This window comes from Anomaloglossus baeobatrachus, chromosome 4 (genome assembly GCF_048569485.1).
Source record: "Anomaloglossus baeobatrachus isolate aAnoBae1 chromosome 4, aAnoBae1.hap1, whole genome shotgun sequence".
Taxonomy (NCBI): Eukaryota; Metazoa; Chordata; class Amphibia; order Anura; family Aromobatidae; genus Anomaloglossus; species Anomaloglossus baeobatrachus.
In genome coordinates this window covers 18,706,651-18,724,677 of record NC_134356.1, presented here as the reverse complement: position 1 = coordinate 18,724,677, position 18,027 = coordinate 18,706,651, and the positions used below count along the sequence as shown (strand labels likewise).

General features: G+C 51.2%; 2 protein-coding genes across 2 annotated transcripts; both read left to right on the top strand.

Moving 5' to 3' along the window:
- Nucleotides 1–294: 294 nt before the first annotated feature.
- On the top strand, nt 295–942 carry LOC142301062 (histone H1.01-like). The gene has a single exon (XM_075342082.1). It carries the CDS (start codon nt 295–297, stop codon nt 940–942), a length of 648 nt encoding a protein of 215 aa, XP_075198197.1.
- Nucleotides 943–1,992: 1,050 nt separating this feature from the next.
- Nucleotides 1,993–2,403, top strand: LOC142302265 (histone H3). The gene has a single exon (XM_075343336.1). The coding sequence runs from the start codon at nt 1,993–1,995 to the stop codon at nt 2,401–2,403; it is 411 nt and encodes a 136-aa protein (XP_075199451.1).
- Nucleotides 2,404–18,027: the final 15,624 nt, after the last annotated feature.

Genomic DNA, 18,027 nt, shown 5'->3' with positions numbered 1-18,027 from the left:
GGAGATGATGGCGGAGGAGAAGTGATGGCGGAAGCTCCTCACCCGTCCGGCTGTAGCCGATAATATAGAGCTTTTATCCCGGGCAGGGAAGCACAAGGGGAGAGCGGAGCTTCACTGGGCTCAGCCGGGAGAAGGCGGGGCCTGTGCTCAGTGTCAGCCAATAGAAGCTCAGGAGGGTTCAGCTCAGCAGCCAATCAGTGCGCAGTAAGACTGTATATATAACAGGCGCCTCCCGCTCTGACCTCAGTATTTTTCTCTCAGAAGATTTTTTTGTGCTTATTTCCCTTTCACACGATGGCAGAGACCGCACCGGCCGCCGCTCCTCCTCCTCCCGCCGAACCGGCCGCCAAATCTAAGAAGCAGCCTAAGAAATCAGGTGCCGCCAAGAAAAGCAGCAAATCCTCCGGTCCCAGCGCCTCCGACCTGATCATGAAAGCCGTGTCCGCCTCCAAGGAGCGCAGTGGGGTGTCTCTGACCGCCCTGAAGAAGCTTCTGTCTGCCGGAGGATACGATGTGGAGAAGAATAACAGCCGCCTGAAGCTGGCCATCAAGGCTCTGGTCAACAAGGGCTCCCTGCTCCAGGTGAAGGGCAGCGGCGCCTCCGGGTCCTTCAAGCTGAACAAGAAGCAGGAGACGAAGGACAAGGCGGCCAAGAAGAAGCCAGCAGCTGCGGCCAAGCCTAAGAAGCCGGCAGCCAAGAAAGCGGCCAAATCTCCGAAGAAGCCCAAGAAGGCTCCGGCCGCGGCCAAGAAAAGCCGGAAAAAGGCCAAGAAGCCCGCAGCAGCCGCCAAGAAAGCGGCAAAGAGCCCCAAGAAGCCGAAGGCCGCTCCAAAGCCCAAGAAGGTGACGAAGAGTCCGGCTAAGAAGGCGGCAAAGCCCAAAGCTGCCAAGAGTCCGGCTAAGAAGGCGACTAAAGCCAAGAAGCCCGCGGCCAAGAAATAAGCGGGAGCCGCTCTGTCCTCCTACCACAAAGGCTCTTCTCAGAGCCACCACCTTGTCCTGCAGAGCTGTATGATCAGTGCCACCACCTTGTCCTGCAGAGCTGTATGATCAGTGCCACCACCTTGTCCTGCAGAGCTGTATGATCAGTGCCACCACCTTGTCCTGCAGAGCTGTATGATCAGTGCCACTACCTTGTCCTGCAGAGCTGTATGATCAGTGCCACCACCTTGTCCTGCAGAGCTGTATGATCAGTGCCACCACCTTGTCCTGCAGAGCTGTATGATCAGTGCCACCACCTTGTCCTGCAGACCTGTATGATCAGTGGCACCACCTTGTCCTGCAGAGCTGTATTATCAGTGTCACCACCTTGTCCTGCAGAGCTGTATGATCAGTGCCACACCTTGTCCTGCAGAGCTGTATGATCAGTGCCACCACCTTGTCCTGCAGAGCTGTATGATCAGTGCCACCACCTTGTCCTGCAGAGCTGTATGATCAGTTTCATCACCTTGTTCCCTCTGTATAATCAGTGCCGGATAAATCGCTATTTGCGCTGTGATCTTGTGTACAGGGGTTGATACGGTTAACCCGGGGCTGGATGTCGGGAGCAAAGTTCTCGGGGATGTAGTGATAATGCGGGAGCTGCACTGTACAGCGCTGTGTGCGGGGAGATGGAGCTGCAGTTACATCAGTGGCTCCGGAGCCGCGTGTAGCCGGGATGTGACATTGTTTATTAGAGCGGCGGGAAAAGCGTGAGTTGCTGAGCGCATCATGGGAGGGGAGAGGTGCAGGAGTGCTGAGGGGGAGGGACACAAGCTGGGTTACAACAGGGGCGGGGTTACCGAGGGGTATTTTAAAGGGCGGAGCTTCTTCTGATAAATGATTGGTCAGAGACGTATGATGATTATTGGCTGTATAATTTTCTTTTGTGTGAAGTAACCAATAGGGTGCAGGGGGCGTGTTTTACACAGGCCAATGAGGACGCGCACAGGAGGATAAATACTCTGCTCCCGCCGCTCCTCGCATCACTTCTGGTCTCCTCTATACAGAGCTATGGCCAGAACTAAGCAGACCGCCCGTAAATCCACCGGAGGGAAAGCTCCCCGCAAGCAGCTGGCCACTAAGGCTGCCAGGAAGAGCGCTCCCGCCACCGGCGGAGTGAAGAAGCCGCATCGCTACCGGCCGGGTACAGTCGCTCTCCGGGAGATCCGCCGCTACCAGAAATCCACCGAGCTGCTGATCCGGAAGCTTCCCTTCCAGCGCCTGGTGAGAGAGATCGCCCAGGACTTCAAGACCGATCTGCGCTTCCAGAGCTCGGCCGTCATGGCCCTGCAGGAGGCCAGCGAGGCTTATCTGGTGGGGCTGTTCGAGGACACCAACCTGTGCGCCATCCACGCCAAGAGGGTCACCATCATGCCCAAAGACATCCAGCTGGCCCGCCGCATCCGCGGGGAGAGGGCGTAGATCTGTCCCGCACCCCCGAACACAACACAAAGGCTCTTTTCAGAGCCACCAAATCCTCCCTCAGACGAGCTGATTCCCGGCCTCTGATTCTGCCTCATTCCCCGCAGTGTCCGGGGCGCGGTCTCTACATGTGACGGGCGGCGCTGCGGAGGCTCCTGTTGCTTATTTTCTCTGTTCCGTCAGCACAAGCCGCAGCGTCCGCCTGGATCTGGATTATCGCGCCGGTGGTTTCTTACCATCTGTCCTGTTACTTGGAGCCGCTTAATATGCGGCGCCCTCTTGATGGTGGAGCTTTTTTTTTTTTTTGTATTCCATGCCTATAATCTCCATTGTCCTCCAGACCGACTTATTCTAACAGTCTTTTCTCAGAGCTGACACTGATCCCGTCAGGATCACAGCGATCAGTGACGGACGGAGGAAGGTTCCGCTGCCATACTCATGCGCCTTGTGATGCGGTTATTGGGATCCGTTGTCTGATGTCGGGGACTGGCATCTGGGGATGTCGCAGGGGGGATCCGCACTCCAGATTGCTGTTCTGCTTGGAGAATATCTGCAGGTCGGGCGGAGATTGTATCGGTCTGTGATTTCGCTCTGTTCCAATAGTGCCATGTTTGTAATTAGTTAAGACTCGTGAGAAAGAGAAACAACTTCATCGTCTGCAGATCGCACAGATCTGTGTCGGGCGCTGGGAATCGGCGGATGTTGAAATATCAGCAGAACGTCCGCCCTGAGGCCGCGTGTTACACGATGGAGACAAAGAGTGGGAGGAGCTATCGGCCACTGAGCGGGAAGGTTCAAATTCGATTTTCACCACGTGCTCTGTCTGTTAACCCTTCAGTGTCCGGTGTTTCTCGTCGTCGTTCTTCGTTATCACAATCATTTTTATTTCTCCAGAAGTGAGGACTGAACCCGATCCCCCGCAGTCACCGGGAGGCGGACCGCACAGAGGACTGCGGCTGATGACGCTTCAGCTCCTACTCTTCTCATTTTCCAATCTCCGTTGTTGTTTTTGCAGCTTCTAATGTGAAATATCTGAATGTAGAAGTAAAAGCCGCTGTCAGGAGAGTGAGCAGCGGCCGCTCAGCACCGAGACTCCGCTCCTGCAGTCACTGCTTCCTTATACTCCGCTCCTGCAGTCACTGCTTCCTCCATGTTATACGGGGCATTACCGGCCACTGCAGAGCGGGAGCATCAAACGCTCCACTTCCCGGGAGATCCAGACCGCCGTGCGCCTGCTGCTGCCCGGAGAGCTGGCCAAGCACGCCGTGTCCGAGGGCACCAAGACCGTCACCAAGTACACCAGCGCCAAGTGATCAGCACCGCTGCTCCGCACCACAAAGGCTCTTCTAAGAGCCACTACCCGTTCATCACAGGAGCTGGCGCCGCTGATCTCTAGCTACATATCTGTAATGTAGCACAGGGAGTGCGGGGGATGCGGCTGCTCCGTGCAGTGGAGATAATCTCGCGTGTTACTGGTTTATCTGGGGCTGTGATTTGCAGTCTCTGATCTGATATCGGCCCCTACACGATAGTCTGGAAATATAAAGCGCTATATGGGGATACAGAGTATTATATTACGATTATAGAGCACTATATGGGGAGATACAGTCCTACATGGAGGAATACAACAGACTTAGGAGGCATGGCACAATATGGATGTAATATGCTCCATGGTGATTTGTAGTACAATGGATACAGGGTATACAGCACTATATGGCGCTAATCAGGACTGAGGAGACAAAGTCCAGCTCCCCAGTAATGCCTGAGTGCAGCCATGTGCGGAGCACGGATATTTACTGCCGAGACTAAATGCAGAGGAGAAATCCAGCTCCGTGGGCAGGCGATGATTTATTGGTGCGTGTTATATAACACAATATGGCAGTCTGCAACAGTACTTGGAGGTATACAGGATTATATGAGGACGATTATATGAGGACTATACACGTTAGTACTATATGGGCTTATAGATCAATATGTTGTATGTATATGGCTAATGTATGCAGGTATACAGCACCATGTGGGAGTGTACAGCAGTAATATTTATGGCACTATATGGAGGTTATATAACAGTATATGGCGATATGCAGAATAATATTGGAATATACAGCACTATATGAGGTTTACTGGAATGAAGGTTGTGTCTATATTTAACATAATCGCGGTAGAAGCAGGAAAAATAACCGGACAATGAGCGGGAAATTCAAAATCCCTAACAGTTCTGCGCTCAGCCAATCAGCATAAGAGGGGCGGAGCCGATTATATAAATTCCCCGCCTCGGAATTACGTCATCATTCCTGTTCTCTTTCTGGTCCTCCCTCGCTCTATATAAAGGAGGACTGTGCGCTCGTCATAGTTTTCTGCTGATTACGTGGAAGATGTCTGGACGCGGCAAAGGAGGGAAAGGTCTGGGGAAGGGCGGCGCCAAGCGGCACAGGAAGGTTCTCCGGGACAACATCCAGGGCATCACCAAGCCCGCCATCCGCCGTCTCGCCCGCAGAGGAGGCGTCAAGCGCATCTCCGGCCTCATCTATGAGGAGACTCGCGGCGTCCTGAAAGTCTTCCTGGAGAACGTGATCCGTGACGCCGTCACCTACACCGAGCACGCCAAGAGGAAGACCGTCACCGCCATGGACGTGGTGTACGCGCTCAAGCGCCAGGGCCGCACTCTCTACGGCTTCGGGGGTTAATACTTCTGCTGAAACAAACAAAACAAAGGCTCTTCTCAGAGCCGCCCACATCTTCTGAGAAGCTACAGCTCCTGCTGCGGGGGGAGGGGCGCTGCGCTCGATCACTGCGGTCTGCTACTCTGGGGCGGTTGGGTAAATCGCGAGCAATAAGGGGTTAAAAGCGTCTGTGGGAATAATGCTTATACGTTTTCGAATCATCTAATGTTTTATAGAGGGATGAATTGCTACAAAGGGTTAACACTAGGCGGCGCTTATAACTTACTGTTGATTGGCTATGATATTGTTATGATACTGTTGAATGGATATGAATCGTCCGCTAAGTGGTGCTGTTGCCTGGGAAGAGTGCGGGCACTGAGGGGTTAACACTGGGCGGAGCTAGAACTTTGCTGAACGTGAAGTTCCCGCACAATGGCTCATCCCTCTATGGTCTGTGTAACACGCGGTGTCGGGCGGGAGGGTCTCATCTGCTCCTGTGGGGCTGGGAGTGAAGATCCGCTGTATTTATGGGTATTCAGCGCTCTGGGGGTGAACATGTGGCGGTATACAGCTCTACATGGAGTGAGGGGGATTCCAGCTGCACGTCCTGATAACTTGCGGCAGACAGGACGGAAGCTTTTATTTGTACTTGAATAAATGTTAAGAATTGAAAATAAACGTGTTTTTCTATTCATCTGGACGCGCTGCTGGAATTCTCCATCACATGCTGTGGACTCCCGGATCGCTGACATTCAGCCCTTGCACCTTCTGGAGTTTCCTGGAGTTTACAGTGAGCAGAAAAGACTTTGCTGTACCTGGGGGGTATATTGCACTGTACGGGGAGAATTACAGCAGATCTATAGTATACAGCGCTAGATATACACACCACTACATTACTAGTCATTGGAATAAAAAAGCCATTAATCTCATTTTACAAAATCAAAGGAAAAATCCATGATATGTAAATGTCCACCATAACATAAAAAATGGAGACAGGAAATTAAAAATAGTAAATTTTAAGTCCACACTCTAAGTTTAAAAAGTAAACATGATGACAGTTAAAAAGCATAGAAAAAAGCTTAAGCTAAACTGATACTCATCCATCAATCCTAGTGTTGCATGTAGTGGCCACCATATAGTGCTGCATGCTCCATATAAATTGCTGTATATTCCCACACTGCGCTGCCACATGGGGAGTGAGGACAGGGCCGTAACACTGGATCGCCCTGCACTAGTGGACTTATAAGGAGCCGCATGTAGCAGCATCTGCCCAAACTCCCCGGAGCAAGGTCATAGCAGCTGTTACTCTGCGCCCCCCACTATAGATTATGCTCTCCATACTAGTGATGGGTAGTTCGTGAGTGAGTTCATATATAGTTAATTTAGTTCACAGGTCACATGATGCATTTCCTGTCAGCTCCTCACAGGATCGGGTCAGAGAAATACTGAACTAAATACCAAAATGAACTAGATTTCCCATCACTACTCCATACATTGCAGTGTTCATATGACAACACAGAAGGGTCACAGCAGAAATGAGCGGCGCCAGCTCCTGTGAGGACGGGGCCAGCTCCTGTGAGGACGGGGCCAGCTCCTGTGAGGACGGGGCCAGCTCCTGTGAGGACGGGGCCAGCTCCTGTGAGGACGGGGGCCAGCTCCTGTGAGGACGGGGTCAGCTCCTGTGAGGACGGGGTCAGCTCCTGTGAGGACGGGGCCAGCTCCTGTGAGGACGGGGTCAGCTCCTGTGAGGACGGGGTGGTGGCTCTTAGAAGAGCCTTTGTGTTGTGGAGGATGCAGGGTCAGCGGCGTCACTTGCCCTTCTTGCTGCTCTCCGTCTTCTTGGGCAGCAGCACGGCCTGGATGTTGGGCAGGACGCCTCCCTGGGCGATGGTCACCCCACCCAGCAGCCTGTTCAGCTCCTCGTCATTGCGCACGGCCAGCTGCAGGTGCCGGGGGATGATGCGGGTCTTCTTGTTGTCCCGGGCAGCATTGCCGGCCAATTCCAGGATCTCAGCGGTCAGATACTCCAGCACAGCGGCCAGATAGACCGGAGCGCCGGCGCCCACCCTCTCGGCGTAGTTGCCCTTGCGGAGAAGCCTGTGCACACGACCGACCGGGAACTGCAGTCCTGCCCGGGATGAGCGGGTCTTGGCCTTAGCTCGGGTCTTCCCTCCTTGTTTGCCGCGTCCAGACATCGCTGTGGTTTCAAAGATCAGCAGAAAAATAAATGTAATGTAACGAGTGTGCCGGCTCCGGCGTCTTTTATATGCTATTGCTCCGCCCTCCTCTCCTGTCATTGACTGAATCTGAAGTCATCCATGGAAATGAGACTTGTGCATCCACCAATGAGCTGCAGAGGGCGGTGATCATGACGTTCTTTGGTCACATGCCGTTGTCACCCAATAGAACAGCGATGTGACAGCAGTGTCATTTGCATGGCCGGGCTATAAATACGGCCGCTCTGGGAGGAGCAGGATCATTATTCTCTCTCCAGTGAAGAGATCTCTCTGCTCTCATCATGCCTGATCCCGCCAAGTCCGCCCCAGCGCCCAAGAAGGGCTCCAAGAAAGCCGTGACCAAGACTCCGAAGAAGGACGGCAAGAAGCGGAGGAAGAGCCGGAAGGAGAGCTATGCCATCTACGTGTACAAGGTGCTGAAGCAGGTGCACCCCGACACCGGCATCTCCTCCAAGGCCATGGGCATCATGAACTGCTTCGTCGGTGACATCTTCGAGCGCATCGCAGGGGAATCCTCCCGCCTGGCGCACTACAACAAGCGCCACACCATCACCTCCCGGGAGATCCAGACCGCCGTGCGCCTGCTGCTGCCCGGAGAGCTGGCCAAGCACGCCGTGTCCGAGGGCACCAAGGCCGTCACCAAGTACACCAGCGCCAAGTGATCAGCACCGCTGCTCCGCACCACAAAGGCTCTTCTAAGAGCCAACACATTGTCTAATCTGAGCTTTATACTGGAGAAACAGAATACAGCACAATAGCGCGGTATATAGAGTTATAATTGGAGTATAAAGTACTTTTTATATAGATGTGTAGCACAATATTGCGGTATACAGAACTAGATTAGGAATATGCTGCACTATACACTATACAACTTGGCGTCACGAACAGGATCTTACCGCTCTGCCGTTGGGTAGAGGTGTGCCTTGTGACCGCCGGAAGTATCCGGCCGGAAAAATTGAGAAGTCGCCATCTTTGGCGCGAAAAGTTCCCGCTCGAGCGTCTTCTCGAGTAGTAGAGGCGTGAAGGCCAAAACCCCGCCCCAATAGAGGAGGGGCCGGAAAGAGGCTAAGGGGGGCGGGAACAAGATGTCTGCGCCCGACGGAGCCGCTGGAGGAGCGGTGGTCGCAGCCGCAGTGGCCGCAGCCGCAGTGGCACCCGTGGATGGGAATGGGCCTGCCCAGGTCCCGGCTGCGCTGGCGGGAGGTGCCGCTCTCGCTCAGGTGATGCCGTTCTCCTTGCCCTAGGCGCCCAGAGCTACCTGGCTACCGCAGTATGACGGGAAACCTGATGCTTTACAGGTCTTCCGGAAAAGGCTTAACCCGTTGCTAGAACTGTACCCCCTGACCGATAAGCAACGTGCAGCGGTACTGCTGGGCCAGTTAACCGGTGCGGCTGAGCAGGAGGCGGAGACCTGGGCCGAGGGGGACCGGCTCTCTGCAGCTACCATCTTTGAGAAGCTACAGACTGCCTTTGAGACCCGGACTGAAGCCGAGCTGAGGATGCAGTTTTACCAGTGCCGGCAACGGTCTGTGGATAGCATTCGGGACTATGCTTTACGTCTGCAAACCGCCCTCCGCACGCTAAAGCGGGTGAATCCTATCAATGAGGCGGACAGCAACAAGATGTTAGTAGAGCAATTTGTGCAGGGGATGAGATCCCCTGAGGATCGCAAACAACTCCGGCTGTGGGCCCTAGAACACCCTGATGTGGAATTTGCCGTGTTGAAGGAACGGGCCATTAAGGCACTGCAGCCCCCAGCTTCAGAAATCGTGGAGCCAGCCCCGTGGCCCATTGAGACGGCCTCCGTTGTAGTGGCCCCTGCTCTACCAACTTCTCCAATACCTACAGCCCCGAGCAGCACGATGGAAGAACTGGCAGCCCAGGTCCGTCGCATGGACGGAGACCTCGCCAAGATTCTTGCTGCGCTCCAACCTTTGACCAGATCTCAGCCTCCAGCACAGATACAGCTTGCTGACAGCCCTGAAGATGTCCCCTGGATGCAGCGGAGAAGTGCTAATAACCAGCGGAGCAGACCTTCAATCTGCTACAAGTGCCGTAAGCCGGGTCATTACTTCCGACAGTGCCCGTTAAACGAGCAACCCCTGGGCCCCGGGCCAATCCTCAGGAGTAGAACCCCGTGGCCCCCCAGACTGGCGGGACCGGTATATCGGGGCCCGGCCCATCATCCCCGTGGCTGTGGATGGCATACCGGTGATGGCTCTTCTGGACACTGGATCACAGGTAACCACCATACCATATACATTGTACCAGCGGTATTGGGGAACAGACGAACTGGCACCCCCCGATACTAGTATAACGCTAATTGCTGCTAATGGACTCCCATTGACCCAAGTGGGGTATAAACAGGTGACTATGACAGTGGGGCAAGCTGAACTGCAACACCAGGGTATGATTGTGATCATGAATGAACCCAGTGATCATAACCCGAAGATAGTGCTCGGGACCGTTTAAAAAGTGCATGAGGAACTGCTCATGGACAAGCCCGTGAACTTGCAGGGCAACCACAAACGTTAAGTGGCATGTAAATAAGTTGTTTTACCGTTACCGTTTCCGCAATTACCGCCTCCGGAGAGGCAGGTTGGATGGAGGGCCCACAGCAGAGCAGGCTGGGGCCCAGCCACCACAGGAACCGGTGGCTACCCTCTGGAGGGGAAGGACAGATCCTGCTCGGGTAACTTGTGCTGGACTGGGGTCAAGGGGTGCTGCCTGGGTTTTAGGGGCAGCATCAGGGCCAGGTTGCTTGGGTGGGAGAGAGCGGAGACCGTAACCGTAAACCCTTTGCAACGTTTAAGTACTGAACCTCCCGATGTGGGATGATGTTATAAGTTGTAATGTTTACCGTTTTACCTTATATATTTTTCAGAAAATAAAACCGGTGTTGGACGGGCAGCCCGCGGACGGTCTGCATTTTGCTAAGGGGGAATGTGACGCCCTGGGCAAGCCAGGGGTCACAGGTCATAACACCACCACACCCTACACCCCAGTTAGGAACACCAAGGCTAACCTAAAATCCTTGTTGCCTTCCTCCAGGGTCTGATGTCCACACCAGGGGGTGGGCCAGGCGGTTGGCTCCGCCCACCGAGGAGTACACAGCCCTGGAGGTGGGAAGAATCAGGCAGTTAAGTTAGGGAAGTGAAGGAGTAAAAAGTGAAGTGGTAGTGGAGCTAAGGAGAAAAGCTGAAGAGACAGAAAAGTGAGAGTTGTAAAGCCTGAAGTTAGTCCGGGTGTGTGCCCCGGACTGTGACAGCAAGGTCAGCAGATGGCGGTGATAGTCCGCAGGGGTGACTGCTTGGGGGTTGCTGGAAGGACCGCGGACGGGTGGTGACCCGGCGGTCTGGAGCAGTATACGAAGAACAGTCAGCACCAGGGCAGGGGCCTTTCGGATCCCGGCAAGGCTAGGAGTCGCCATAATTTGCCAAATCCGTCAGTGAAGGGGACGTCTGTCTCCTAACAACCAAGTCCCGATTGAAGGCAACAGTCCAACCGTAACGGAGAGACACCGCCACTGCCAGGGCACCAGTTTCTCAGGGCCAGCGCCTGCGGGCAAAGTAGGGCTCCTCCGGCCCATATCCAAGCCGGGGAGCGGGTTACCGGTGGGAACCCATCGCAACCATCATCATCTTAGGTGCAGAAAAAAGGGACCGTCACCTACTGGGGAAAGCAAGTGCAGCCGTCCGTGGGAACCGTCTTTCCAGCCGTGTGTTTTACCGAGAACTGTGTCATCGTCTCAGGCTGAGTGAGTACCACAGTGCCGCAAGGCACAGAGCTGCCCCCGCGTCCCTGCACCCCACCAAGCCTTGCATCACCCACCTCATCACTGGGCCCCGGGACAACCAACCCCCATACCCACGGAGGGGAGGACTCACATCTAGCTGCTCCATACCACCACTCCCGGGATCCCCATACAGAGCAGCGGTGGTGTCAACAAATCACCACAACCGTGGGTGGCGTCACGGACAATAAACTATCCCAAAACACCAATTCCCCTTTCACTCACGGGCGAGGAACGCCGCTCGAGCCCCCGGGAATCCGGCCCATCGCTCGAGCCACCGAGCAGCGGCAGCAGCGGGCCGCAGCAGCCGGACCCGAGCAGTAGGGAGGGCGCGGCGTCCCCTCCTCCGCCCGCGACGGATGTATATGGGGAGCACTCAGCAGTATATGGCCCTGTATGGATGTATATGGGGAGCACTGAGGAGTATATGGCCCTGTATGGATGTATATGGGGAGCACTCAGCAGTATATGGCGGTAAACAGACCTATGCGTGGCCTTGCTGTGTAATTATACAATGTGAGGCTGCTGCTGTAGAGAGGAGCGGATGTGGTGATATTTGGGCTGTGATCTCCGGTGCCCTGCCACCGTGTCCCGCAATCCGGCAGAGGTGACCGGCGGTCACATGATACCCCGGGAGTCTCCAGATGTGAACTCCGGTGACGTCACCACTTCTCACAGACCTGCGGGGTGGAATTGGGGTGTGCGTATATTGTATTTCAAATAAAGGATTTCTCTCGTGTTTGTGTTTGTTTCTTTGACCTATAGGGTTGATTATAGGGAGTCTCATTTGTGCCTCCTCATTACTATCCTAGGGCTTGATGACAGCTATGTGGTTTTTTGTCAAGTTACAGCTGATATTAACCCCATATATTACCACCGCATCAGGGCAAGTGGAATGAGCTGCTGCATCTAACGTGATACACCAATTATGGGGCGGCTGAAGGCTGATATTAGGCTGGGAGGGGCCAATAGCCATGGCTCCTCCCTCCCTAGTAATATCAGCTACCTGCTTAACCTTGGCTGGTTATTAACAATGGGGGGACCCCAAGCCATTTTTTTTTTACATTACAAAAGTCTGTACAGCAGCATGTGAAGAGCTAAAATATGTAAACCTGAAATATAGGAATTTTGCCCTGCATTACTGCTACTGGAAAAAGTGAGATACTTTGTTTAAAAATTGGCTGATTTGTGTAACCCTGAAAGACAAAGACAAGGCGCACAACTCTTTTGTCTAATTTTTTACAATAGCAATAATGCTGTGCCAATTTTTTTGTATTATATGTTTACTAAGTTTAGCTTTTCAGATGCTGCTGTAAAAATTTTTGTAACGTTGAATTTTCAGTGTGCTCCTGTTCACACCTTGTGGATGTGCTGTCAGTCTTTTTATAGTAGTATATGTTTTACAATATTTAATAAAAAAAAAAAACTGCATGGAATCCCCTCTATTTTTGATAATCAGCCACTGTAAAGCAGACCGCGGGGGGTTGCAGCCTGCAGCTGCTGCTTTATCTCGGCTTTCATAAATAGGGCAATAGCCTAAGTCATTTGTTTGTTTTTTTTCTTCAGTGGTGCGCCGCCAATCACAGCCTTATCAATACTTGACTTGGCAGTGATAGGGCCGGAAATGCCACATAGGAAATGCTTGCTGATTGGCTGCTCTGCATTCTCTTTATTCAGATGATAAACCAAAACAGGAACCAGACATACAGGTAAAAGCCGGTGTACAGGTGCGATACCCGAACAGCCAGTGCAAAGCCCAAACATTAAAGTTCATCTCGATTGGCTGCACCTTTTCTGGTGGGATGACTTTTACGCTCTTTATCAAAACAGAGCAAACTAAGTCCCATATGATATGTATTACTATTTATTTGCCCATTTGGTTTTATCAATCTGAGTATATATGGCAATATATAGCACTATATGGAGGTAATCAGCACTGTATGGAGAATATACAACATACTACAGCAGAAAGATTATTGGACTATGTAACATAGGTGTAAAGCAGCCTTATCAATTTATCGTGCGATCGCACCCGCCCCCATCGTTTGTGCGGCACGTGCAATTTGTTGCCCGTGTCGCACAATGCTGTAATCCCCCGTCACATGCACTTACCTTCCAAACGACCTCACTGTGGGCGGCGAACATCCACTTCCTGGATGGGGAGGGACGTTCGGCGTCACCGCGACGTCACACTGCGGCCAGCCAATAGGAGCGGAGGGGCGGAGATGAGCGGGACGTAAACATCCCGCCCACCTCCTTCCTTCTGCATTGTCGGCGGCCGCAGGTAAGCTGCAGTTCATCCTTCCCGGGGTGTCACACGGTGCGACATGTGCTGCCTCGGGAACAATGAACAACAGAACGTTCGATTTTTAGAAACTGAGCGACGTGTCAGCGATGAAGGAGAAGGCGAGTATTTCTGCTCATTCACCGCTTTTACACGCTACGATATAACTAACGATGCCGGATGTGCGTCACTTACGACGTGACCCCGCCTACACATTGTTAGGTATATCGTAGCGTGTAAAGCCCACTATACAGTTCAGCCCAAAAGTTTGGACACACCTTCTCATTCAAGGAGTTTTCTTTATTTTAGCAAGATGGGCTGCAGTGTGTACATCGCCCTGGCCAAAAACTAGTGCTCTAGCAGGATACAGCTAAACCCCCACTAAAGTGGAAGCGTCACAGGTGCAGGAGGAGCGAATCACACACACACCTCCATGGAATGGAGGGGGGAGATTGCTCGATGATAAAACTGCACACTGATGGCTTGCATAGAGCGCTGTTCACACATGCAGATAACAGTCACAAACCCACAGCCTATTGAGTGACGCCCATACTATTAGATCAGGCGGGCTGCTGTAAGTAATACTTAATTTTTGGAGGATACTTTCCTCTTTTTGTTGCTATTTTCATATTTATATTTAGTGTAGGGATCTACAAGCATGAGGTCCCATAAAGAGGGTTGTAGTCTTACATTTTATGGCCATAAATACGAACAAAAACCTCATATTTTTTTGGGCAGAATACAGCCAGGCCCCTTTCTGTTGGGCCTTGCATTGCATAGTGTCTGTCCGTGTATGATACACAGGTGGGGTACGGCTTGGCAGCCCGCCTGATCTAATAGTATGGGCGTTACTCAATAGGCTGCGGTTTGGGACTGTTTTATCTGCATGTGTGAACAGCGCTCTATGCAAGCCACTAGTGTGCAGTTTTATCATCGAGCAATCTCCCCCATCCATTCCATGGAGGTGTGTGTGTGATTCGCTCCTCCTGCACCTGTGATGCTTCCACTTTAGTGGGGGTTTAGCTGTATCCTGCTAGAGTACTAGTTTTTGGCCAGGGCGATGTACACACTGCAGTCCATCTTGCTGTAAGTAATACTTAATTTTTGGAGGATACTTTCCTCTTTTTGTTGCTATTTTCGAGTTTTCTTTATTTTCATGACTCTGAAAATTGTAGATTCTCATTGAAGGCATACAAACTATGAATTAACTCATGTGGAATGAAATACTTACCAAAAAAGTGTGAAACAACTGATAATATGTGTTATATTCTAGGTTCTTCAAAGTAGCCACCGTTTTTTTAGATTACTGCTTTGCACACTTTTGGCATTCTCTTGATAAGCTTCAAGAGGTAGTCACCGGAAATGGTTTTCCAACAGTCTTGAAGGAGTTCCCAGAGATGCCTAGCACTTGTTGGCCCTTTTGCCTTCACTCTGTGGTCCAGCTCACCCCAAACCATCTCCATGGGGTTCAGGTCTGGTGACTGTGGAGGCCAGGTCATCTGGTGTAGCACCGCATCACTCTCCTTCTTAGTCAAATAGCCCTTACACAGCCTGGAGGTCTGTTTGGGGTCATTGTCCTGTTGAAAAATAAATGATGGTCCAACTAAACGCAAACCGGATGGAATAGCACGCCGCTGCAAGATGCTGTGGTAGCCATGCTGGTTCAGTATGCCTTCAATTTTGAATAAATCCCCAATAGTGTCATCAGCAAAGCACCCCCACACCACCACACCTCCTCCTCCATGCTTCACGGTGAGAACCAGGCATGTAGAGTCCATCCATTCACCTTTTCTACAAAGACACGGTGGTTGGATCCAAAGACTTCAAATTTGAACTCATCAGACCAAAGCACAGAATTCCACTGGTCTAATGTCCATTCCTTGTGTTCTTTAGCCCAAACAAGTCTCTTCTGCTTGTTGCCTGTCCTTAGCAGTGGTTTCCTTGCATCTATTTTACCATGAAGGGTGCTGCACAATATCTTTTCTTAACAGTTGTTCTAGAGATGTCAGCTAGAACTCTGCATTGACCTGGTCTCTAATTAGAGCTGCTTTTAACCTGCGATTTCTGAGGCTGGTGACTCAGATAAACTTATCCTCTGCAGCAGAGGTTACTCTTGGTCTTCCCTTCCTGGGGCGGTCCTCATGTGAGCCAGTTTCTTTTTAGCGTTTGAAAGTGTCCCCAAGTGCAGTGGCAAAAACTATCAAAGTTTTCCCAATTTTTCGGACTGACTGACCTTCATTTCTTAAAGTAATGATGGCCACTCGTTTTTCTTTACTTAGCTGCTTTTTTCTTCCCATAATACAAATTCTAACAGTCTATTCAGTAGGACTATCAGCCGTGTATCCACCAGACTTCTGCATAACACAACTGTTGGTCCCAACCCCACTTATAAGGCAAGAAATCCTACTTATTAGACCTAACAGGGCACACCTGTGAAGTAAAAACCATTTCCGATGACTACCTCTTGAAGCTCATCAAGAGAATGCCAAGAGTGTGCAAAGCAGTAATCACAGCAAAAGGTGGCGACTCTGAAGAACCTAGAATATAAGACATATTTTCTGTTGTCTCACACTTTTTGAAGAATTTCATTCCACATGTGATAATTCATAGTTTTGATGCCTTCAATGTGAATCTACACTTTTCAGAGTCATTAAAATAACGAAAACTCTTTGAATGAGAAGGTGTGTCCAAAATGTTGGCCTGTGCTGTACCTTAGTAAGTATTGGCATGTCTGTGATTGGCCGGCGCACCAAGTGACACCTGGCCTGTATAAAGGTGGGGTTGTGCCACCATTTTGTGTTCTGACACCCTAATACTAGCTGCTCCCTTTCCCCCCCGGGCGATTTTCCTTATGTTGTTTTTTTTCCCGTTTCCGAGAGTCGTAACATTTTATTTTTCCATCGATCTTGCCATATAAGGACTTGTTTTTTGAGGAACGAGCTGTACTTTTAAATTAAACCATTAGTTTTAACATATAGCGTACTGGAAACCGGGAGAAAAATTCCAAGTGCGTCAAAATTGCAAAAAAAAGTGTGATTGCCAAGTTCAACATGTTCACCGTGTGTCCCAAACAGTAGATTTCCACCACATGTGGCGTATTGTTGTACTCAAGAGAAATTGCACAATGAACTGTATGGTGCATTTTCTCTTATTTTCCTTTGAGTCTAAAATGACATTTTTATGGGAAAAGATTTTCACTTTCTCCTTCCACATTGCTTTAGTTCCTGTGAAGCACCTGTAAGGCTTTATACAGATGATGAAGTTTTTGTCGCATGTTTTGGTGCAGTTTTGTTGTCATGAAGATCTGACTTTTGACTTGCCAGCAAAGTCTATGAGAATTCAGATTTGCTGTGCGCACATGGCAGTTTATTTATCAAAACCATCTGACAATAAAGAAGCATCAAGTTCATTCTTTTTGCTTTTTTATCACGTTCTGTCACCCATTGAAATCAATGAGGGGATTAAAAACGCATTGTACCATATTAGTTGTGTTTCGCATGCGTTGTACCTGCATGTCTCTCTCTATGTCCAGCATTGCTATATTTGACAATTGCACACGACTTCCCGCTGTCAGCTTTAGGCTGTGACTGAAGTGATCCGCGCAATCAGCGATGACTGAGTCCTCCACCTGCGGCTCACTTTAGTCGCAGCCAGATTTCCGATCACAGGTGGAGGACACCAGAGTGATGTCACTGCTGATTGTGCGGCTCACTTCAGTTGCTGCGTGGAGCTCACAGCGGGCAGTCTTGTTTTATGGCACTCGCTGTAAGCATCTGCTGTAGAAGATACTCACGCGTCTAGTGTTGTGGTGAGGTAACCCGGGCAATGCTTCAATAAACCAGGCGGAACCAGGTGTTTTTTCAGGCTGGTCTGAGGGTAACCGTTAACTCGCCTTCCTAGCACTTCTTTGTTCGGATAACCCCTGACTTAAAGTCCCGTGGGGTCTATCCAGGGAGTCGCAACTGCCTTTTCTCCCCTGTGTTTGGCCTGTTTGCCGGCAGCGTAGACCAAGTCAGATAGCTTCGGGCTCAATCCCCTTATGGGCCCTCTCGTTGCTTCTGCGGCTCAGACTCTGGATGGTTGGTGTGGGACCTGGACCTCACCGGCAGGTTTAGCAGATCAATAAATGGACGTCCACTGTAGGGACCTGTACCCCGTGCGTGTCTGATCACCAGCAGTTCCCTTACTCGACTTCCTCTCTTCAGGTGTCTTTCAGACTGACCTTTCTGGTAACTGTTCTCCCCCGCCAACGGCTACTCCACGCGCGCAGGGTTTGACTAGTGAAAGCGTGCGCCTCCATCTCCTAGCATCCGCTATGCTCCACTCCCAGACTGGCTCTCCTTACGTCCTGACAGCTTCTGCACTGTAGCTTCCAGCCGCACTACTACACCCCTTGAAAAGATTTGAAGGCTAGCCTCCTATAGAGCCTACCCAAGGGTCCCTTCTAATGGTGTGGGAGACCTGGTTGCTATGTGTCTGTGCGTACACACCTCTTTGCAGCCTTTAGAACTACCTGTAAGCACTGTCCCAGCATGGGTGCAGTACTCAGTGGTGCTGAGAACCATCTATTTACAGCTGTGTACTCCTAGATCTTTATACCTCGACATAGTGCTGTATATTGTCTATATGCTGCTATATACTCAGTTC